Source organism: Cetorhinus maximus, chromosome 7 (genome assembly GCF_964194155.1).
Source record: "Cetorhinus maximus chromosome 7, sCetMax3.hap1.1, whole genome shotgun sequence".
Classification (NCBI taxonomy): Eukaryota; Metazoa; Chordata; class Chondrichthyes; order Lamniformes; family Cetorhinidae; genus Cetorhinus; species Cetorhinus maximus.
Window position 1 is genome coordinate 139,291,761 of NC_135885.1, and position 23,703 is coordinate 139,315,463.

At 43.8% G+C, this 23,703-nt stretch overlaps 1 protein-coding gene across 3 annotated transcripts in view; it reads left to right on the plus strand.

The window, feature by feature from the left end:
- The window catches only part of pcdh9 (protocadherin 9), a 658,036-nt gene extending 638,904 nt beyond the window's left edge, over positions 1 to 19,132 (plus strand). For all 3 annotated transcript variants that reach the window (XM_078546009.1, XM_078546007.1, XM_078546008.1), the window contains one exon: positions 18,234 to 19,132. In XM_078546009.1, coding sequence (XP_078402135.1) covers positions 18,234 to 18,263 — 30 coding nt within the window. In that variant the 3' untranslated portion in view covers positions 18,264 to 19,132. The remainder of the gene's footprint in view (positions 1 to 18,233) is intronic.
- The last annotated feature ends 4,571 nt before the right edge of the window (positions 19,133 to 23,703 follow it).

The following is a 23,703-nucleotide window of genomic DNA, read 5'->3' on the forward strand; positions in this document are numbered from 1 at the left end:
AATTAGTTGAGGGAGAGTAATTTAGAGAGTGTTTAATTCCTTCCATATGCCTGATCTCGAAGTGGATGCCAAGAGCCAATGGAAGCTATACCAGAACACCATGAGTTGGGAATGGAGCTAAAGGGAATTAAGACCGTTTACGTAAATAGCTGCTTCTGCCTTTAACTTCTCAGACGCTTAAAGACAGCAAGTGCGTGAATCTTGAAGAATTGCCTCATTAATGTTCTACAGAGTGCTGATGCCCTTTAAGATAAAATCAACACAGCTTATTCTAGTGGTAATGTTTAAAAAAAAAAAAATGCTTCTTTTGAGAAATGATCGAAGGTGATGTGCTAAGTCAAGCACCATCTATTATCGCAGCAGGGACTGGAAAGGCATTTCTGATAAAAAAAAAATAAGGGTATTAGTAAACCTCACCACTCATGGAGGCAGCCGTGGTGAGATTAAGAAAGGGGAATCTGGCTTCCTTTCGGGGTGGCATGGCCGTGTGCAAAAAATGTACTGCGTTGGCGTCAGCAGCTGGCAGCAGAAGATAGCATTTAGAACGAAGAGGTCTTTGGCTCGTTCAGTCAAACATGTCACCGTTAGCAGGAAACTGGGTCCCTGTGATGCTCTCTCACTTCCTTCTGGCAGTAAGCCCCACACACCTCTCCCCTCCCACCTTCCCCGAAGCTATTATACAGTAAATTAACAGCAACCAGACAGAATCAAAAATGCATATTTAAGATGGGAGAAATTTAATTTCATCCCTTCCCCAGCAAAGCAACGTTCATGTCATAATTTTTTGGACACACCAAGAATTATTTATTTTGTACCGTTGAATTGAACAATTCCCACAGCCTGAGTTAATATATATATTTTTTTTAACTGGGCTTTCTAATAAATATTCTGTCTTCCAGCCAATTTGAATCACGGTGCTTCTTTTAAAGGAATGACATTTGCTGATCTGTTCGCTCAATAAATTAATCCTCACAGTGTAACAGTAATGAGTTCCTCAGTGCAGTTGTTGCTTGCCTCCAGAGATAATCCACTCGGAGCAGTCCTGTTGAGGACAAAAGCCTCAGGACTAAAAGCCAGCAATCATTAGTCAAGAATCTCGGGGATGAGGCAGCGCCATCTCACACATTCCTTTGGTTGAATGTTAATCCAGTTCCAGGAATTTGAAAATGTAAATGAAAATAAATAACAATAAATAGGTTTTTGAAGCCGCGAGATTTTCTTCGCACAGTATTGACAGGCAGTTTGTGTGGGACACTGCCTATACTCAAACCTGACAGGCAGCTGGCTACAGTGGCCTAGCTGCACCTTTGAGCTACCATCACTTGTTAAGTGGCCATTTGACCCTTGGCCTTGTCTTAGCTGAATTGTCCTGCCCATTTACAGAAAGGCTGTGTTTGCTGAATTATGGATGCTGCGCGTGTGAATCACCCTTTTGGCCAGCTCTACTTTGACCTATTCCTGGAGATTTTAACATGTGACATGGGCAAAAATTTCCCCCCTGTTGGGGTGGGGAGTGCAGGAATGGACGTGGACAGGCGTGCCTTCGATCGGCACACCCGCTCGGGGGCGCGCCACCATTTTACGTGTGTGACGTGAAAGAGCGCACAGATCTCCCTGAGGCTAAGTGCTGCCTCAGGGAAATCATCTCCGATTTAGAACTTTAAATGAAGAGGTTTAAAAAATTTCCCTGCCATGTCTCCTCATGTGACACTGTCACATGGGTTGGGACATGCCCATAACTTTTATTGAAAGATGTGACTAAAATTTAAATACCCTCATGAAACCTCATCCCGCCCGTGGATGAGGTTTCATGCTTTTTCTGAAGCCCGTCAGGGCTCCTGACCTGTCCGTCAACATTAAGGTTGGACGGGCAGGTCCATTTGTGACTTTAATTATCTTCTCAACGACGTCAATAGGCCTTTGACAAGTCGCGGACGTGCAGCTGACTTGGCCGCCGACCTGAAAAAAATGGAAATGGGGCGGGGTGACGTCGGGAGTTCCACCCGACGTCATCCCGTGTCATTTTACGCATTGGCGAGCAGGCCTCGCTCGCCGACCGGAAGAACCTGCCCACGGTGATCATTCGCGTGGTGGTTGCTCAACTTTGAAGAGGTCAGAGATCAACGGCATATCAATTACTTTTCCTAGAAAGGACTCCTTTATTGAGTGTATCACATATTCTTTGTTCCTACATGCATTACCTTGTACTTATAGTTATTTTAAAAAAGAGCCAAGCAACACTTTGGTTCTTTTCAAAACCAGGGCCTGGAATTTTTCAGATGGCGGAGTTTCCCTTCCCTCCATCAGAGGAGTTGGTGGAAAATGCATTGTTGCCGATACTCGCTGCCCTGCAGCCATTTAATGCTCCAAGGAACATTAATTTGCTGGAAATGGGACTTCCGCCACTTGCTCTGAGGAAGCGCCATCTCAGAGAGCTGCTGGCCAAACCGATTGGCTGACAGATCTCTAGTCCCAGAAGCCCCAGACAGGACTGGGGCTACAATCCACCCCCAGAATGTAAGCCCCAGGAGTCCAGGACCGGGTAAGTATGGGGTTCTCAGGCAGGGAGGGAGGGGGAGATGAAACCCAGTGGGGTAGGCAGAGCTGGGGTGGGGTTGTTGCTGGAGAGGCCGGGAGCGGAGCAGGAGCAGCTGCAGGGGCCCAACCTTCTGGGCGTGGGTGGGGGTGTGGGATGCCGCCCCGCTGTTGAAAGTCGGCTGTTGGTGGAAGCACCTCACACCCTTCCCCACCTTGAGGCCTTAACGGGGTCACTCTCCTGGCTTCCTCATGCCCCTGAACTCCTTCCGCATGCCTGAAAATTGAGGCTGGATGGGAAACAGCCCTTAAGCGGCCATTAATTGGCCAGTTAACAGCCTCAATTGGGGCAAGAACAGGCAGGTCGTTGTAGGCCTTGTCCATCCAACTAGTAAATTATGGAGAGGTCGGGGCAGGCAGGAGCCCTATGGGAAGGCCATCTGAGGGATTTTACACCCATAAACCGCCCCCCACCCACCTCTCCCCCTCACTTACAAACCTGCCAGCGGGGGAATGTAAAATTCTGCCCCGGGCGTTTTACACTAGCAACCAGAGTTGTGTGTGTTTAAACTCTGCTTTCCATTATGAGAAGATAATGCGATTGGCTTAACCCTTATGCTATCCGACAACTCTAACAATGGAACCAGCCCCCAATGAACAATTATGCTACTCTGGCACTGAGAGCAAAGGAGCCACTAATTTTTTTTAAAAAATGATTGTCTCTCAGCAAGTAACAGTTAGCTTTGGCCTGATGATTACAAAATTGACTAAGGGTGAGTTGTCATACATGGATGGTGCCAGTGAGTAAACTTTTCTCCAGCAGGTAATGAGAGTGAAAAATGTCTTTCATCGTAAGACGCAGGAAAATGCAGTTCCTGGCTTGGCTGAGTGACTGGAATAAAATGTACTGGTAGAATACTATCAAATAAGAGATGTTAACGGCCAACTTAAAGTGGCACATTTTCCTCAGTTTATCTGTCACTGTATAGTAATGTCCTCCCTGCTACCACACGGCTGCTGCTGCCAGCAAAGCAGTTAACACTTCACTAACAGTTGAATGAAGCATTCCAGCAAACCATTCTGTGTTGGCCGTGGCTCAGTTGGTCGCACTTTCACCTCCGAGTCAACAGATTGTGGCTTCAAGTCAGCCCCCCCAAGTGACCTGAGCTCAAAGCCTAGGCTGATGCTCCATTGCCAGAGCCGGAGGAGCATTGCACTTTTGGATGTGCCACCTTTTGGATGAGACGTTTAAATGCCCCAAATGCCCTCTCAGGTAGGCAAAAAAAAGTTCCCAAGCACTATTTTGAAGGAGAACAAGGAAGCCCATTTCTCAAGTGCATCCACCCCCACCACCCCCCCCACCCCAGTCAATACCTGAAAACAGACTATTTAGTCATTGTCACATTGCTGTTTGTGGGAGCTTGCTGTGCACAAGTCGGCTGCCGCGTTTCCTACATTACAACAGTGAAGACACTTCAAAAGTACTTTGTTGGTTATAAAGTTGGTTGTCCCGAGGTCATGAAAGGTGCTATATAAATGCAAGTATTTCTATCCCAGAAAACTTCACCATGGCTGCCATGATACCTTAGTTGGTGTGGAGGAGTATAAGTCGAACTGCAGCAAGTGGTCTTTTTCAAAGGCCTGGATAGAGTGGACGTGGGGAAGATGTTTCCATTAGTAGGAGAGACTAGGACCCCAGGGCATAGCCTCAGAGTAAAGGGAAGACCTTTTAGAACAGAGATGAGGAGAAACTTCTTTAACCAGAGAGTGGTGAATCTTTGGAATTCATTGCCACAGAAGGCTGTGGAGGCCAGGTCATTGAGTGTATTTAAGACCAAGATAGATAGGTTCCTGATTGGTAAGGGGATCAAAGGTTACGGGGAGAAGGCGGGAGAATGGGGTTGAGAAACTTATCAGCCATGATTGAATGGCGGAGCAGACTCGATGGGCCGAATGGCCTAATTTCTGCTCTTATGTCTTATGGTCTTATGGTCTTATGGTCCTGTACTTTGACAGCCAAATGCTGAAGTCCCTTTTTATTTCAACTGGTTCATTGCAATCTGAAATGTGTAGTTGATGTTGGTTTTGTCACACTCTTTCACTTGTTGCCTAAGGTGTAGCTTGGTCTTGTGATCTCAAAAACGGGCTTTAATTCCTATTCACTGAATATTAAAGACATTGGCCACTGATATTAAGTCTAGGGCCTGCTTTTTTTTGCCAAGTTGGCTTTTTGCATGCAACAGTTATGTCTGGTGACAGAATGATGAAGAGTCTATATATGATACTGAAATACAGTTATTGTGGCATTCCTAATTTAGACTTCACAATTAATTAGTGTAAATATGAGATGCCCTGAACATGCGGTTTACAGTATGTCCCAATTTATAGTTGCCTTGTTCAGCATTGTTCCACTTTAGCATCACAGATATAATGGGGTTGGTAGTGTCAGGATTTCTGCTTTATCATTGTTTTGTATGTCTTGATCAGAGTGGCCTCTCCTGCTCCCCGACTCTCTCCTGTTCACCGCTCTCTCCCGACTCTCTCCTGCTTGCTGCTTCCCTCTCTGACTCTCTCCTGCTTGCCACTTCCCTCCCCAACTTTCTCCCGCTCACTGCTTCCCTCCCCCATCCTCCCGCTCCCTCGGTCACTCCCTCCCTCCTGCCGCCCATCTTCCGAGCCCTCTCTCACAGCAAGGGGAAGGGTTGGGGAGCAGGGAAGGGAGAGAGTTGGGAAGTGGCAGAGAGCATGAGTCAGGAAAGTGCTAGGAGCAGAGGGAGATGGGGCATGGGAGAGGGTCAGGAGTGGGAGACAGTCAGGGAGTGGGAGAGTGTTGGGGTATGGGACAGGGAGAGGTTCGGGGAGTGAGACAGGAAGTGGGATAAGGTCGGGGAGCGGGAGAAGTTGGCAAGAGGAGTATTTTAAAAATCATTTCATTTATGAATACAGGAATTTAGAAATGTTAAGTATTTTAACTTACCAGGTATAATTTTTTTAATGCTTTTTTCTGATGCATAAGTTTCTACAGAACCTAAGTACAGCTTCCACATTGGTTGTAATGGGAAAATCTGATTCGCTTAAAGTTGTTTCAAGTGAAGTTGCACTTTTCAGGAACGCAACAACATTGAGCAAGGAATTAGTACAATCTTTTCCCTGTACTAAATGAACTAGAATATAGGTAGAGTTTTCGGGTTGGCGAGTGGGGGCAGGGCCCACTTGCTGACGCGTAAAATGATGCGGGGTGATGTCGGGCAGGCGTCCTGACGTCACCACATGTCATTTAGATTGTCAGTTTGGCGGGCGCGCAGCCGAACTGTCAAAAGCCTATTAAGGCCTGTTTAAAAACTAATTGAAATAATTAAGTGAGCGGCCTGTCCAACCTTAAGGTTGTTGGGGGGCAGGCGAAGAGCCCAGGCGGCCTTCGCATTTTTCATGGAACCTCATCCACGGGCGGGATGAGGTTTTATGAAGTGTTAAAAAATTCAATAAAATGTTTTTAAAAATTCATTGACATGTCCCAGCTCATGTGACACTGTCAGATGAGGGGACATGTTTTAAAAGTTTTTAATTTCTTCATTTGGATGTGTAAATCTTAAAAAGAATCTCCCTGAGGCACTTCTGTGCCACAGGGAGATTTCTGCACTCTTCTGCGCACATGCACGAAAGAGCGCAGGCCCCGACTCAGGGAATTCCCCCCCCCCACCCCCCGTCCGCACAGCGAGTGCTCAGCGCTTCTGTGCAAGCGTCACGCTGGGTGGGCCTTAATTGACCCACCCACGTAAAATGGCGGCGCGGCCCCAATTGGTGGCGCCTATCGGATTCACACCCACCCCCGCACAACCCCCCCCGATGGGGGGATGTTTCTGCCCTATGTTGCCAGTATCTGTATTAAATACCTTGATACATTGAGGGCACACTAGATAAGTACATGAAAGAAACATGAATAGACACTCATGCTGACACAGTGACATGAAGTAGGCTGGGAGGAGGCTCGTATGCAGCTTAAACACAGACTAAGCCAAATTGGCAGTTTCTGTGCTATAATGACTTTGCAGTACTTTGCGATAAGCCTACATGAATCGAAAGATATAAAATACCAATAATTCAATTATTGTTTCCATGTTTTATGAAATAGGAAACTTGTAGGTCAACAATGACTTAGGCTATCAAGTAAGAAGCTCAAAGACTTCTACGATTTACAAGGTATTGATGTACCAAGTTTGAAAAGGAGGCACTCATCTTGCTAGCAGTCACCTTCTAATTGCTGCTTGGAGTAGATCAATGAAGTGGCCATTTAGCTAGGGGCTGTAAAAAGAAGTGAGAAGGAAACTCACCTCTTTCAATACACAGAGCATGTCCTGCATTCGTGCAGAGCAGGTTATTGCTCTTTTCGTTTTATCTTACAAGGTGAAGGGGCTTTCAATCCGCAGAGACCACAAGGTGAGAAAATAAATCATAACTTTAAAAAGCTATCTCCTGGAGTATCTAGAAGTGCTCTCCTATTTTAATCCAGAGAAGCTGAGAGTTTTGCAATGTGGGAAATATACCCGAGTTAACTGGGCAAAGAGGAAAGGTGGCTGAATAGTGATGAAGCCACAAACTCTGCACCATTTTGTACAAAAACAGGACTTGCACAAAGCAGCTACATTAGTAATTCATTTGTGGATAAATGGAGACTTCTTGGAAGTGACAGAAATGCCTTTCAGGTTTGCAGTAGACATTCGCATTTCACTGTAATAGAATATGTGATCTCTTTCAAATGTCAAGAATTATGTCACATTCTCAGTGTATGTAATCAATATTGTAGTATGAGTCTTCACCTAAGTAGCTACTTAATTCAAGGCATGCCAATTTTTATACAATGCAACAATTGAAAAGGTTATAGAGGAAAAGACAAGCTACACCTTCTTAGGCAGCCCATTGGGATCGAGGGTGGCTTGCTTCCTCTTCAGTTTGCAGCAGGTGGTTTTTGAAGGTTGGGTGGTTGGGATGTTTGGGGGTCTGTGCACTCTCTCCAACGTCTCAACTTCGCTTCTGCACATTCCCGCTGATGTCTCTTGATGTGTTCAAGTGCCTCCCCGAATGAGGCTTCTCCATTTTGTTCGGTCACAAGTCAGGGTCTCCCATAAGTCGGTGGGGATGTTTGACCTTTTCAGGGGTGTTTTGAGGACATTCCTGAAGCATTTCTGTTGTTCACCTTAGGAGCTTCCTGCCATGACTGAGTACTGAGTCCAGCAGTTGCTTTGGGAGTCTGGTGTCAGGCATGTGAACAACATGTCCCATACATAGTGGAGCTGGCTTTAAGTGATTAGCACCTCAGTGCTGGGCAAATTGGCTTGGGAGAGGATGCTGCTGTTGAACCACTTTTCATTTCACCGGGTTTGATCTGGATTATTAAGAAATGGAAAAACCTAACACATCACCTTTCATATTGTCAGCACACTTCACAGCCAATGAAACAATTTTGAAGTGTAGATACTGTTTTGTATGCAAATGCAACAACCAATTTGTGTATAACGTCTCCCATAAACAGCAATGACAAGAGCGAGCAGTTAATCTGTTTTAGCAGGGTTAGCCAGGACATGTTCTTCCGCTCTCCGTGTAGAAACAATAAACCTAAATAACCCAGTATACTGAATGACCCACCCAAATGAAGAAATTGCCACTGAGATTACACATCTTGTAGCTTTCACTTTAACATGAATGAGAACCGAGAGTTACACATGAATTAACAGGCAAATGATACTTCAAATATAAAGATAAATTTCACTTCACGTAGTCGATATAACAAAGATATGCCTTAGGCAACAACAAGCACCCACATCACTCTGCAGAGAAAGGTGGCATTACACAGCTATATAGTTCCACAATATGCTGTTGTTTATTCGCGTAGGGTAGTTCAGGAGTCCTGTTTGACAATAGCTTTTACCGTCAAGATTCATGGGTACAATTATCAGCAGCAAGGCATGTTTCTATGAGCGCTTTCTCCCTCAGGTCATGACAGTCCTGATGTAGCTTTCCAGAGTTCCTTTTCATCTGACCAACCAATAACACCCCAGATCATAGTTTGGCCAATTCTGGGAAAACACCCAGCTCTTTAGCATCTCCAGGCTATTCATACAGCTTACCAGGTTTTAGACCCTTTTAGCCAGCTCACACAGTACCACCAAGAGTTCTTGTCCCCATTTAATGCCAAACAAGAAAAACTGACCTCTTCCTGTGAGTGATTAGCTTATTCTCCTCACAGGAATTCTCTGTGTTCTCTTTCAGAGACCACATCTGGAATACTGTGTGCAGTTTTGGCCTCTTTATTTAAAAAGAGATATAATTGTATTAGAAGCAGTTCAGAGAAGGTTCACTTGGCTCATTCCTGGTATGAAGGGTTTATCTTATGAAGAAAGGTAGGTTAGGCCTATACACATTGGAGTTTAGAAGAATGAGAGATGATCTTATTAAAACATATAAGATCCTGAGGGGATTTGATAGGGTGGGTACTAAGAGGATATATCCATTTGTGGGGGAGACTAGAACCAGGGGGCGCAATTTAAGAATAAGAGGTATAGCATTTAAGACTGAGGTGAGGAGAATTGTTTTCTCCCAGAGGATCATTAATATGTGGAATTCTCTTCCCCAGAAAGCAGTGGATCTAGGTCATTGATTATATTCAATGTTGAGTTACACAGATTTTTGATATACAAGGGAGTCAAAGATTATGGGGGACAGGCAGGAAAGAGGAGTTGAGACCACAAATAGATCAGCCATGATTTTATTGAATGGTGGAGAAGGCTTAAGGTGCCAAATGGCATATTCCTGCTCCTAAGTTCTATATTTCTTTGTTCTGCTTCTGTCTGCTTCCTCTTTGCATCTGCATTTGTGCACTGATTACCTTCACCCTCCAGCTCCTCTGCTTGTATCTGCAGCTCTCCTTTGTGTCTGACAGCCACATGGCTTTTTTCTTAACTCCCTTCCTGTTGGTACTGCTTCCAGGTTAAGAGTCACCAGGTCATATAGACCAGTATTTCTTATTATCCATGAAAATTACAATTGACCCCTTTACAATTGATAAAAACACTTAAAAGTCCTTTTCAAACATTCTTAGAAAAAAACAATCATGGATCCCACAGACTTTTTAAAGAAAACAGGACTTCCAGAAAGCAGCCACAGATTTTCCTTTCTCTATTGCTCCTGGGTCAAGAGGCGTCACAATGTGGCAAACTTCCTGCTCTTCTTCAAATAAGTGCCATGGGATCTTTCACATCCACCTAAACAGGCAGGCAGGGACTTACTTAATGCGCCATCGGAAAGACAGCACTTCTGACAAGGTAGCATTTTCTCAGTAATGCATTTAAACATTAGCTTAGTCCTGGGGTGAAGCTTGAGCCCATGACCTTTGGCTCTGAGGCAACTGGGTCAACGGAATTACCTGATGGGATCAAAATATAATACTTTAGTGACATTTTCAGATATGTAATCAGCAGACTGTGTGCCAGCTTTGAACATCGAGATGCTTTCTAACAAATCATCGAGTAACATGAGCTTTCAGAAACACTACAACAGCCCTGTGTACTAAAACATTTTTACGAGGTTACTTGACAAATCGTCACAAGTGAACATAGCTTCGTATGCATCAGGAAATCCATTTCATATAAACGCAGCATGCAAGGAAAATTTCAACGCAATCATTCAGTCAGACCTGAGACTCATTTTAATAGAAAATTCAGATTTCCCCTCACAAAATCTAAACAACACTCGTCGCATCAGACACCATTTGCAAAATGCTGTTAGCGGATTCAACAGGGCACAAACTGGGTGGAGTTCTGATTTAATATAACTACCTCTTTTCCTGATTAGTTTCACCCACTTTCAACCGGATGATCGGGTGTAACCAATTATAAAACTTAGCCCCTTACAACTGTGAGATAGTTTGTTGACGTACCAACGGAGAGTGTGCCCCACCCCCCCCACCCCGATTCCACTTTGAACCTGAGAGCTACGCCAACCTTCGAGCACCTCTACGCTAGGTGAGATTATCACAAGTCCAATTCCAATCTTCTGCCATCCAATTAAGGGTTATGATCTCGCACCTATTTTGACTGTATTCCCATCGATTCTCTCGCTGGGGAATGAAAAGATAAAAATGCACGATAACGTCAGGGTTTTTGCGGCATATCGAGGAGTAATGAAAGCAATATGTTAACTAGTGAAAGACCCATTTACTCATATGCTTCGGAAAAGGAGTCAACAATGACCCGGAGCTCAATTCCTGAGCGAGCGCGCGCACATGTCACTTGCACACTGAAGCCCGATGACTGAGTTTTGGTCTTGGATTGAAGGCAGCGTAGGTTGAACAGTTTCCCATCTGTTCTGTAGATTATCTCCACACCTGTGGGAAATTTGCTGGAGGTGACGTGCTGTACTGCAGCGAAGGAAATGGACAAGTTGGTGCAATGACGCAGCCTTGTTTGACCCTGATCTTCACTGAGATAGGATCCCTGCTTGAACCCACAACCCTTGGCTCAGAGGCAATTGAACTGTTCCAGCTTGGATCACCTTGATGCTTTCTAACGAATCCTCTAGTAACGTGTGCCAGTTAGTGAGGATCACGGCTTGCACGGCTGATAGTAGGGATGAAGGGCTTATCTTGTGAGGAAAGGTTGGACAGACAGGGCCTGTATCCATTGCAGTTTAGAAGAATAAGAGGTAATCTTATTGAAACATAAAATCTCCTGAGGGCACTTGACAGGGTGGATGCTGAGAGGATCCCTTGTGGGAGAGACTGGAAATAGGGGACACAGTTTAAAAATTAGGGGTCTCCCATTTAAGGCGGAGATGAGAAGAAACGTTTTTCTCTCAAAGCACCGTGAATCTTTGGAAACTGGTGGAGGCAGGGCGTTATGTTCTACTATGGGGTCGCTTTGCTCGCGAACCGGTTGCAGGCTTATCTGTCGGCAGGTGAGTCGATAACAATATAATGCAGATGCAGACAGAGACCAATATGAAATGAAGCATATGTTATTTATTTTCACAGACAGCAGAGCACTAACATGATGTGTGCTTCTCCAACCAGACCCTACTCTAGGCTAACATTAACATCGTAGCCCACGCTACACAGCTATTGGGCCGTACAGTCATGTAGTCAATTTGCTCACATTCTCTTAAAGGTTTATTGCACCTCAGATTACCATACAGGGTCATTGAATATTTTTAAGGCCGAGGTAGGTAGATTCTTGACTAACAATGGAGTCAATAGTTATCAGGTGTATGCTGAATACCAAGCTGAGGCCACAATCAGATCACCCGTGACCTTGTACAATATTGGAACAGGCTCAAGGGGCCAAATGGCCTACTCATGTTCCTAAGTTGTATGTTTGTATGTCATCATGGAGTAAGCAGAGGATGGTGACAAATTTTTGAGGGCAGCCAAGAGAAGGATACCCCATAAGCCTTCTCGTTGACCTCGATCCTGAGGGACTGCCTAAGAAAGAGATGTTAAATAATAGGACTCTAAGTTGTAGCAGAGGGCTTTTATGCACACCATGGATGTTAGAACAGATCACTCTCTAGTTCCCTATTTTACCTAAAGAAGAAGCAGGAGAAAATATTCATCAATCCCACAGCCAGTCAATGTATAAAAAGAGAATGAGAAACAAATAACAGAAAATATATAGAGTGAAAAATAATAATATAATAACACCACTTGCTCACTCCATGTGGGCCAAGTGATAGAGGCTGATAACTTGATCTTAACCATATTTATGAAAGAAGTCTACATCTCAGGTTCAAGCCACATGGCTAAGATTTGTCACATGTTCACAGTCCTAAAGCGAAAGAATCCTAATTAAATCTAAATCTCTCCAGCTATGGAAAACAGGCATAAGTGTGTACTTTGTCTGACTCGTAGGTCTCTAGATGTCTCCAAGTCTAAATTGTACTCTCTACCAAATCAAGGAGGATTCCACTATATTTGATAGAGATGGGAATAGTGCAATGTAGCATGGAATTGAAAAGAGGGAAACCCAGAGGCCAGCTCTGCCTTGTGGCTCAATGGAGCATGTGTGCAAAATGCCATTGGGGTGCAGATTTCAACCCATGATTGCTCCAATCGGGAGTTCATGATCCTAGGTGTGCTATCAAGGGATAGCTAAAGAGAAATGTTCTGCTTTTCTGCAGGAAGGGTAAATTCCTAATGCACTTCACAGCAGTGGGTGGACAATTACAGAGTTAGCAAAGCCTAGGAATAAATTGTTCTCTTGCTGTAAGAAGCAAAGGTATATGGTGTGTGATGTGGGGTAACATATAACAAGAGAAAGTGATCAATCACTCTACCAAAAATACAGGGTGGTTCTGTCTTCATAAAGAAAGTTCATAATTTACACTGGAGAAGAGTCAAATGCTTATACTCCCACGTTCTCCAAATTCTGCAAAGTTCAATTGTGAAAATTATTCTTTTTAATGTATTTTTTGAAGGAAGTATGATCAGCAAGAATGGCTCTGTCCCCTCAACCTCTTGTCTCTCCACCCCCTCCCTGGTAGGTTGAAGCTCTGTGTAAAGTGAATGATTTTTTATCCATGATGTGCTCAGGTGGCTTGAAGGAAAGGTCCCTGGAGCACAGCTGGTTCCTTCATCCAGTAAACCTTGAGCCCCTTGATTTCTTCCTCTTGAGTTAAACCTGAAGGAGCATGTGTATACGCTGACAATCCTGCTACCCTGGAGCGGCTTTCATCCCCTGTCAAGCGTGAAATCAGGAGGCTTCCTTCAGAGCTGGATTTCAAGAGTTGTGGGCAATTTGGCTGCCTGTGCAGCAGCTGGAGTCATGCGGCAGTGTGCACGGCTTAAGCACTGCTTTCTAAACAGCTGTTGAAACAGTGCCATCTAAACTGTTGAACATCGCCAGTGAACACATCAGTGTCAATGGAATCTATAAGCCTTGAAAGTATTGCCGTCAATATCTGTGAATGCCTGGTTGACTGCGTTCCTGTGACATTCCTCTGCCATATTAACTCAGGTGGGAGACGTGGTAAACATGTTTGTTTCAAATGGGTATATTTGAAAAGGAAAAATTTGCAGGAGAATGGGGAAAGAACGATGGAATGGATACACTTTTCAAAGGGCTGGCACAAACCTGGTGAGCTGAATGGCCTCCTGAATTAAACATTCCTTCATTCAAGTTAGCCGAAGAATGGTGCTTGAATACGCTAAGCACTCATTCACAAATATCACTGGCAGTATTTTCTGGGCTTGTAATATAAAGCTTAACCCTCCCCACTCTTCTTTCCCCCAAAGGATACCATTCCTTTGAGCTCAAGGCACAACTAAAGAAAATGCTCAAATAATTTGTTTGATGATTAACTGAATTGATCAGCCTTCATGACAATTAAGCACAACATAGTCATCAGGGCTGCCAAATAACTTGTATTATTGTTTCACTAGCTCTGTTAGTCATCCAGGGACACATGTCGCAATTCACACACCTGCCAAACACACACAAGGATTTTACATATTGGCATAAGTCCCAGCACTCTGTGGCCAAGGCAAGGGTATCTTGCTAGGACGCAAATGTATATGTTTACATGATGATGGATCCCTGTGATTTTCATGCCATCGCAATTGTCCATCCCCCCATAGTTAGGTAGGCAGATTGTACCTCTCCATTTCTCTGGCAGAACATCACAGAGTGATGGAGAACATGATGGGACATGTGGAATGTTTTCCATAAATTTTCCTGTCACACTCTGCTGGAGTTCAGCTAGGTAGTCGGGTAACCTTGGAAGTTTGGGTTTTTAAATATCCTTATCCATTTAATATTTTAATGATCGTGCATTGTGTGATATGTACTGGGGTGCCCGTTAAAAGGCTCTTGATGATGCACATTCCCTGAATCAACATAACCTTGGGCCAGGTTTTTCTCCTGTACAGGGATTAATTAGGCATCTCCCATTCCAGTAATCAAAAATGGGCTCTATTGATCTTTCAATTACAAATAGGGTAGGGGATTGGGGTGGGGGGACGGGTGCTGGGCAGGGGGGGCTGCTGGGCAGGGGGAAGAGAGATAAAGAGAGAGAGAGAGATAAAGAGAGAGAGAGAGAGATAAAGAGAGAGAGAGAGAGAGACAAACAGAGAGAGAGAGAGAGAGAGGGGGAGATTGATCACACACGGAGGAGAATCTCAAATACACCCTTTCTACTGGATGGGCATTGATCCCTTTCCATAACTGGCACCGTCTGCTGTCTCAGGTGGATCAGAAACATTTTGGAGGTCAGCAGGTGAGCTCTTTCTGCTCCTTTGGCCAATATTTATCCTTCAACCAACATCGCTTAAACAGATAATCTGGTCATTGTCTTATTGCTGTTTTGGGGGAGCTTGTTGTGCACAATTTGGTTGCCGTGTTTCTTACTTTATAACATCTCAAAAGTATTTAATTGCCTGTGAAGTGCTTTGGGATGTCCTGAGTTGGTAACAGGCACTATAGAAATGCAGGTTTTATTTATTTTAACGGCAAACAGCTAGGAGATCCTGCAGCAGTGGAACAGAATGTGCACGATTCCTGCCTTGCAAATGTGGGGAATATTTTTGTGCATAGACTTTAGCAATTGAAAATAATGCATGGAAAAGGCTGTTATGGGTAAGACATTGCGTGTAATTCAAGCACACAGACGGCACAAAAAAAATTGAAACAGAGATTCTTTATTCCACTGGCATCAGATCTTTATAAACATGAAACATTAATGGGAAAGCTTAACTCAGAGAAACAAACTATTTACAATAGACATTCACAGCCAAAGCTCCAGATCCACCAGGCAGCATCAAGGGCTTAACTCCTGATCTCTAACCAGCCAGTTAGCGGAGTTCAATGGATGGAGTTTCGACTGCTAATTTCCCATGACCAAATGACCCAGATTACCTGACCCCCCCCCACCAGACACAAAGGGGGATTTTTCTATCCTTGTGACCTCTCAACCCCAGGTGTGCTGTCCAGGCGGACTGTCTATAGTCCCCAGCAGCAAAAAACCTCTTGCTGCAGTTTCTTTTAAAGGAAAGCACAGGAGAATTTTCCTCTGTGATTGTGCTGAAAAATATTTCTGAATTCACAATAATAAATGCTGAGGCACTTTATCTGTTTACCTCAACGGTATTGACTCAAGGGGTCTTGACAAGGTGGATGTGGAGAGGATGTTTCCTCTTGTGGGAGAATCGAGAACTAGGGGGTCACTGTTTAAAAATAAGGGGTTGCTCATTTACGATAGAGATGAGGAGAGTTTTTTTTCTCTCAGAGGGTAGTGAATCTTTGAAACTCTCTTCCTCAAAAGGCGGTGGAAGCAGAGTCTTTGAATATTTTTAAGACAGAGCTAGATAGATTCTTGCTTAAGGAGGGGGTGAAAGGTTATGGGGAGTTGGCAGGAATGTGGGGTTGAGGTTACAATCAGATCAGCCATGATCTTATTGAATGACGGAGCAGGCTCGAGGGGCTGAGTAGCCTACTCCTGCCCCTAATTCGTATGTTCGTATGACGTGGTTAATTTGTACTTGGCCGTTTTCTTCCAATGAAAACGCATTCCATTGTGGTAAAGCTAGTTCAGTACCTCAGTCATTAAGATGAAGTTTAGTATGCATATGCTGCTCTTCTTTCCTCAATGTCATCTTAGGACTTGTACTCTGCAACTCTGTTTCAACACAAAACAAAACGTGAGGGAGTAAACATGTTGCAAAGCTATTCCTGCTACTCCACTGACAGTATTAACATGGAGGTGGAATAACTGACAGTCAACGTGCTGGAGACATTTCTACATTTGTCATTAAAAAAAATTACCTGCAATGTTATCTGTTCATGTCAGCAACCTTGTGTGAAGTGCCTGACAGTTCAGAAAGCGAGACGTCAAGAAATAACTGGTCAGCTCAGTGGTTGCAGGAAAAGCTATGTTTAAACCCAGCGCACATTTAGGCCGGGATTTTCTGCCCCCCACCGGCATCAGGTGTGTTTGGAGATGTGAGCGGACAGTATGGTGCGGCCGGTTTCACGACGGCGTGAAACCAGTTTGCGATTGTCCGCTCAGCCCGCCAATAGCAGGCCACGTTCCCTGCTATCGGACGTCGGGAACCTCATCTTAATATATCAGCGTATCGTCATAAGGCCTGCCCGCCGGACTCATCGTCCCCCCTGCAGGATCGCCCATCCACGTCGGTGGGAAAACACGTCAATATGTTTCACAACAGCACATAAGTAATGTGCACTTGGTGGGCTGCACTTCGCTTGGGACTTCAAGGTTTGTTTGCCTACTTTATTTCAATCAGCACTCGCAGTCATCAGCGCCAGGCTTCACAGACAGCACCACGTTACTTTTAGAGGGCCTCACAGCAGGTCTCCACCTACCTGATCAGTCATATGTGAGTGGCTTTTCAATGGCTGCAGGGCTACAGCTTGCTTGGGGAAGGGGGAGAAGTGGCCTCAGGCAAGGGAGGAGGCTGCAGGGCGAGGGCTGTACTGGGGAAGGAGGGTATCCCAGGGTGTGTGTGGGGGGCACATGTTGATTTGTGCAAGTGGCCTCAAGATGGCGATGCCTGAGGAGGCAGTCTGCAAAGGAGATGAGGCCAGATGGACATGTGAGGGTATGTGTGTGAGAATGGGTGGTGATGCCCCTTGAGCTGGCAGTGAGTGAGATGCCAGTAAATGTGTGAAGTGCTTGAGTATGTGAGGTGAGAGTGAGGAGATGGTTGCCATGCCCTGGTTGCACGGATGAGACCATTCTTGATCCATCTGCATTGGATGGCCAACCTCTTCAGTGCAGCATTGGCACTGATCACCACTGCCATCGCCTACCAAGCCATAGTGGTAATGCTGCAGCCCCTCCTGCCGCTAGAGCGGGGGTGGAGGACATCGCAGCGGGCCTCCACGGTGTCCAAAGGGTGCTCGAGGGCTTCAATCTTCTTGCTTTTTGGGGGCCATGTCTTCTTTGCTGCAGTCCTGGGCTGGAAGCACTGAGCGCGGCTGTCATTTATGTGGTGCCTGGTGTGAAGTGGCGAGGTGACAATGTGGCAGGCGAATCGGAGCTCGCCCGCCATGGAAACGGGGTGTTTTCTGGGAATGCATAAATAACGTGGCGGGTTTGGGACGAAACGGCATGAAAATCCGCTGGCACATGTTGTACCCTCTCGGTACTGCACTTAGTACAAATGTGTTTTCTACTATTAAATTATCTTTGTTTGTTTATCTACAATCAATCATCGATGCACCATCAATTGCCATGCCTATATTTTCCTTTTCAGTATTTATTTAAAATATCCAATTAAGTAATAAAATGCAATTATGTGACATTGTTCCTCCTAACTTTTTCAATACACTTTCGTCACCTGTAAGGGTGTCAGACCTGAAAAATTGAACTTCATTTGTTTGACTCTTTGAATCCTTTATCTGCATCAGACACAGTTGAAGTAAAGCTCCCTAGGTACTATGCTGATAATCAGGAGTATGGCTCTTTCATCAATTGTATGTGAAGCTACTTTGAGTGCTTAGGTCGAGATTGTTCACACTCATTTTAATTAAAATCTTTGTAACTAGCAAGAGGGAGGAGCCTTTCACCCTGCCAGTCTGAGCTGATTTCAAACGCAGCCTTTAGTAGCTCCTCATGGTTAAATTGGAAATCTAACAATTGTGCCGTATGCAATAGCACTGATGAAGTCTTCTTTCTCTGTACTTTTTTTTTAGGTGACGTTCCACTTGGCCCAAGAGGACTAGCTGAAGCGACAGAGATGTGCACTCAAGAATGCTTGGTACTTGGTCACTCAGACAACTGTTGGATGCCTCCAGGTCTCGGTTCCTATCAGCAACTCAAGTCCCCCATGGCTACCTTTGAATCTCAGAAAGAATGGATTAAGAAAGATAAGCTAGTGAACGGACATGCACTGTCAAGGGCCTGGAAGGAAGATGGTAACAGAAACCATTTTAATGACAGGAAATTGATCAGTGGCAATGAGGGACATTATACCAGCGGGAGTCAAATGACGGACATTCCTTTGGCTAGCCTGAAGTCATACAAACATACACCAGCATCCTTGGAAACACCTAAAGAACATCAGCTATGAAGAGCGCTTTTCCCTTACCCACCATTAACTCATGCAAGCCTAACGATAGGCTATAGTGGTAGAATATGCTAATCCTGTGTGTCAGAATTCTGTGTTACGGGTAGGCCTTTAGACCAGTGTTGCAGCAAGTACTTGAAGTTATTTGTGTTTTAGAACCACGAGGTTTGATAATTCTGTAGTCCACTTGTTGACAGTTCACATGCAAAAAAAAAACTAAATACTGTGATTGATTAATGGACTATCATGAGTTTGTCACTCCACCTGAACTGCATGGTCAAGAAATAAAACAAATGGTGGAACTGTCTCACGTTTGTTTCCTCAAAGCCACCAAGGAAACAAGAGAAGCCAATGGAAGCAGAAGGTTGGGGAGGGAAAGAAATGCTTCTTTTACTTGATAGTGATTGCTGCTGATCTACTTAAAAAAAAAGCAAAACCTAAACAGGAGTGATGTCGATCATGACCACAAAATGGAGAATACAACTGTCTCTCTTGTGCAGTAAAATAATCCTAGTGGACACTTCACCCATTATTCAAAGTGTTTGTAAATAGAATCAATCAGTGAGACCTACTTTTATGTAACTATATCCTTCACCAACAGTAGAAAAAGGCAGTGTTGCACAGTTGCTTCCCCCCCCACCCTGCCCCTGCCCCCTCTTTGTTTGTATACTTTTTGGGTTTCTTTGTTGCTTCTTATTGTCGCTGACCTCCCAGTGCAAGTGATATGAGTGTTTGTAATCTGTCCAGCACCACTGTTATTCATATTCACAGAATATTTAATGTGTCGTGCCTTCATAATGTACTAAAACATAATACTGGTTGTCGTGGGAGCTGGGCGAAACTCTACTTCTAGTTATCTGTACATTTGTTCTATGCCTGGCAGGTACCAGCAACATGTTTATTTGTTCGAAGAGTATGAGGATGTGTCCAATACAGCTTTTAACAGCATGTTTAAGCAAATGAGAATCAATGATTCTTCTGTTGTGGGGGGGCGGAAAAAATCAACAGTTTGGGCATGGAAAGCCAATTTAACAATCTGGTAGATAGCATGTTTTGCAAAATTGGCTGATTATCTTTTTCAAACACATTCCAATAATAATGACACCAAGTGGGGAAAAAAAAACGTAAAAACGCACACCAAAAAAAAAAGAAAAACAAAATAAAACAGGCAACCAAAAAAAAAGAGAGAACAAAGCCAGCGGTCATTTTAAAGCTGCAATTGCCTCTTTTTTGAAGGGGATTTCATTTCCAAATCTTTCAAAGCTACATGCAAAATAATCGAGACCTGAGTGTGCATAATGAGAACTGGAGTTGGATTGGAGCTGAAAGGTCCAAGAGCGGTGAGATACTGCTTAGCAAGACAATTCAGTAATCCATTTTTATCTGTTATTTATATCCACTGTTATTTATTTTGATACATATAGTGTACTTTTTATATGAGAGAGCTAGGATTGTCATTGAGTGTAACGTACACAAACAGCTCCATGGCGTGAACTTAACACAATGATCGTATATTGTTGCAAAGATTATTATGATGTAACTTATATTTTAGGTATGGAAGCCACAAAATATGAAAGAAAAGCTTGAAAATACAGGAGTATTTAGTACGCTGTATATATTACAATTGAATAACATTCCCCCTAATGTACTAAACAGTTTCTTGCTAGTTTAATCCTATGATTGCTGATTTTCCAGTGAGTTTTTCTGTGTACTGATGTTCAACACACAGCATCTTTATTATAACTGTATTCAGTGAAGGAGTCATGAAAAATAATTTTTAACTTAGGATAATTGTCAGGTAAAATACATTTCTTTTCTTAGAATATGTGCTAATGAAATATCCACAGAATATATGTAACTTGTAACCTAAATGTGAAGGCTCAACTCTAAAGGTGTTTCCGATACTGAACTTTGAAGGTAGCATGTTAATATGAAGTTGACAATGGATTCATGTGAGATACAGTCTGTAAAAGGGTTAGTGGCAGCTTTAACTGTTAGATGTTGAAAACATTTTGAACCCAGTTATGTATTTGGGTGCAAATGCATAAAAAAACTTGCATTTATATAGCGCCCTTCATGACCTCAGGACACCCCCCCAAAGTGCTTTACAGCCAATTAAGCACTTTTTAAAGTACAGTCACTGTAATGATGCAGGAAACCCGGCAGCCGAACTGCGCACAGCAAGATCCCACAGACAGCAAAGTGAGAAATGCCAGATGATGTGTTTTCTTTTAAGCAATTTTAGTTTGAGCGATAAATATTGGCCAGGACACGAGGAGAATTCCCCTGCTCTTCTTCGCAATAGTGACCACGGGATCTATTACATCCACCTGAGATGCAGATAGGGCCCCGGTTTTAGCTTCTCGACTGAAAGGCCTCGGACACTGCAACACTGGGAGTGTCGACCTGGATTATGGGTTCCAGTCTCTGGGAGTGGACAATGTTGTACCCAGTTTTTGGAGCCCCTCGCCTCTAGAAAGCTGGAGTCTCTGTCTGAGAGAGCAGGCCTTGTTGATTACAACAGAAGAAGCTTTTCACAACACATCCCTTGCTAACTGGCTCCCCCAGTCCTCCCAGAAGGGAGGGTGCAGCGTGGGTTGGGAGAGATGCGAGCTTAAAGGCTGTATTGCATGAAGGTGCAGGATCCACTTAGAGCAATTTGCTATCTTTCACAGCCCAGCAAAACATCAGAAGATCGCTCGCTCTTGCAACGACCAGCCATGGGGTCCAACAAACGGGGAATATTTGTCCTTAAACAAAGTAAATAATAAAAATTAACCAAAAAATCTCTCCTGCAAGGGAAAAAATAAAGATCTTATCTTTGGGTGTTGCATCCCTATTGTCCTTCTGTATGCAATCAGAGGAAAATCTAGCAGGACAGGGAAGTGAATCCCAAATATATATATATATATATATATAATATATATATATAGACATACATATATATAATATACATATATAATTTAAATATGCATTTACTTACGTGCTGGGTACTGGAAGAAAATACAAGATTCACTAATTTGTGCTTGAGTATAGCACGGAAAGATTTAAGTCCATGTTTTAAGTTTTGATGATCAAAATGCTGTACTTTCTGTAAGCAGTTCATGTGACTTTGGTTTCGTCAAATTGTTATGATGTGGGTACAGATGATCTGCTTAGTCACAGTAAGTTCCGTCAGTTTGCAAGACGTGTTTTGATGAAGATGGCAAAATTATATGACAGTTATCCTTGTTACTGCATTGTTGGTTCAACGTTATTTACAGTTATTCTGCTCTGCAATAAATGTTTGGCATTCTGTATGTGTTGTATTATTCTATAAATTCACCACTAGAATCGAATCATGATACCCAAGTCTAATGGTGCACATTAAACCTTGTTATTCTTCAAGTCTCCATTCGTCTGACTGTTACTCATCTCTTTCTATGACCTTCCACCTCATGGGCTATTTTCTCCTACAGCTAAATTTGACAGCTCCTGCCCCCATTGTATTGGTACAACACTCTAGACTGGACTTTCAGATGGCTTCAGGGCTGGGATCCGGGGCACGAGTGATTTAAACTTCGCTTTCCTGGAGGTCACCTTTGGATCCCGACACCTCTGGGACAGTGTCCAATTTTCAAAGTGGTGGAGGGGGGAGGTAAAGGGGAACCCATCTGCCTTTACATTTGAGTTATTTGGGTTTTTTTAATAATGTATTCATCCGTGGAAATTGGGCCAGCATTTATTGCCCATCCCTAGTTGCCCTTGAGAAGGTGGTGGTGAGCTGCCATCTTGAACCACTGCAGTCCATGTGGTGTAGGTACACCCACAGTGCTGTTAGGAAGGGAGTTCCAGTGACAGTGAAGGAACGATGATATATTTCCAAGTCAAGATGGTGTGTGATTTGGAGGGCAACTTGCAGGTGGTGGTATTCCCATAGCCCGTTAAGTTTCTTTAGGAGCTTGTTCATGCGTTGGTAAGAGTGAGGACAGGGTTTTCAAAGGGTAAATCGGCGGGCCTGAACAGCCTGGTGCATGTTAGGGCCCATGCTGTCAGGTTCACTGTGGGAACATCAGGAAGTTACTGTTTTTTAGTTGAAATCTGTTGTTTCATCAATTGACTTGCTCCACGTCAATCACTGTGCCTTCATTTTGCCTGCATGGCCACTTGTGCCCTTGTTAATGCTGCTGACCCTATGAGAAGCTGTCTGCTCTATTTGGCAAGACAGCTGCAGTCCCCAATATGGCTGCCACCTGCCTTTGTCGCTGGTACCAGACAGACAGCTCCTGCCTCCTGAAGGTGCTATGCTGTGCTTTAAACTGTCTATTTACATCCAAGATAAAGGAGATTTGGACCCTGAAGGGTGGTTAATTAGCATCTCCACCTGGACACAAGGCCCATGTGATTCACATTACCATGGTGAAGAGCTTTGAGGTGGGAATGGCACTATCAGGTACGATTGTAATATCGGGTTACAGGCTTTCCCCAAATATCACTGAACATCACAGATAGGTTAGTCTGTCAGGGTCTGGAAGAGAAAGAGCAGCAAGAGGCCCCAGGTCTCTATGGTTCACCGCACTGGAATGTAGGTGAAAGCTCATGCTCAGATTGGAAAGACCAAATTTGTGAGGAGTTAAAACGAGGCTGGAAGACTTGCCTAGCTTTGGCTAGAGGGAAAAGCTTCCCAGAAAACTCGCACCATAAAAGACATTTCTAGAGTTAAATGTTTTCAGACTGCGAAAGGAAAAAGATCAGAAGTAAACCCCCAGGGGCTAAGAATCATTTTGGACTGATTCTGGCAGAATTGAATGTCTGTTTAAAGGACATTATCCTTTCGGCCTGAAATTTTTAACTCCAGAAATGTCTTTCACGCTGCGAGTTTTCCTGGAAACTTCTCCCTCTCACTAAAGCTGGTGATGGGTCTTTGGTTGTTATAAAAGTTCTGTTCTGTAGTTTAAAGTACAAGTTGCCTACAAAAATAGTGTTCAGTCAATAGTGTTTCTCTCCTTTGTTACAGTAAAAGTCTTAAAACGTGAAATTTTGTCGTGTCATTCTTTCAGCTATTAAATGGAAATTCAAATTTCATTTTAAAAATGATCAGCCCCTAAGGGGATCAC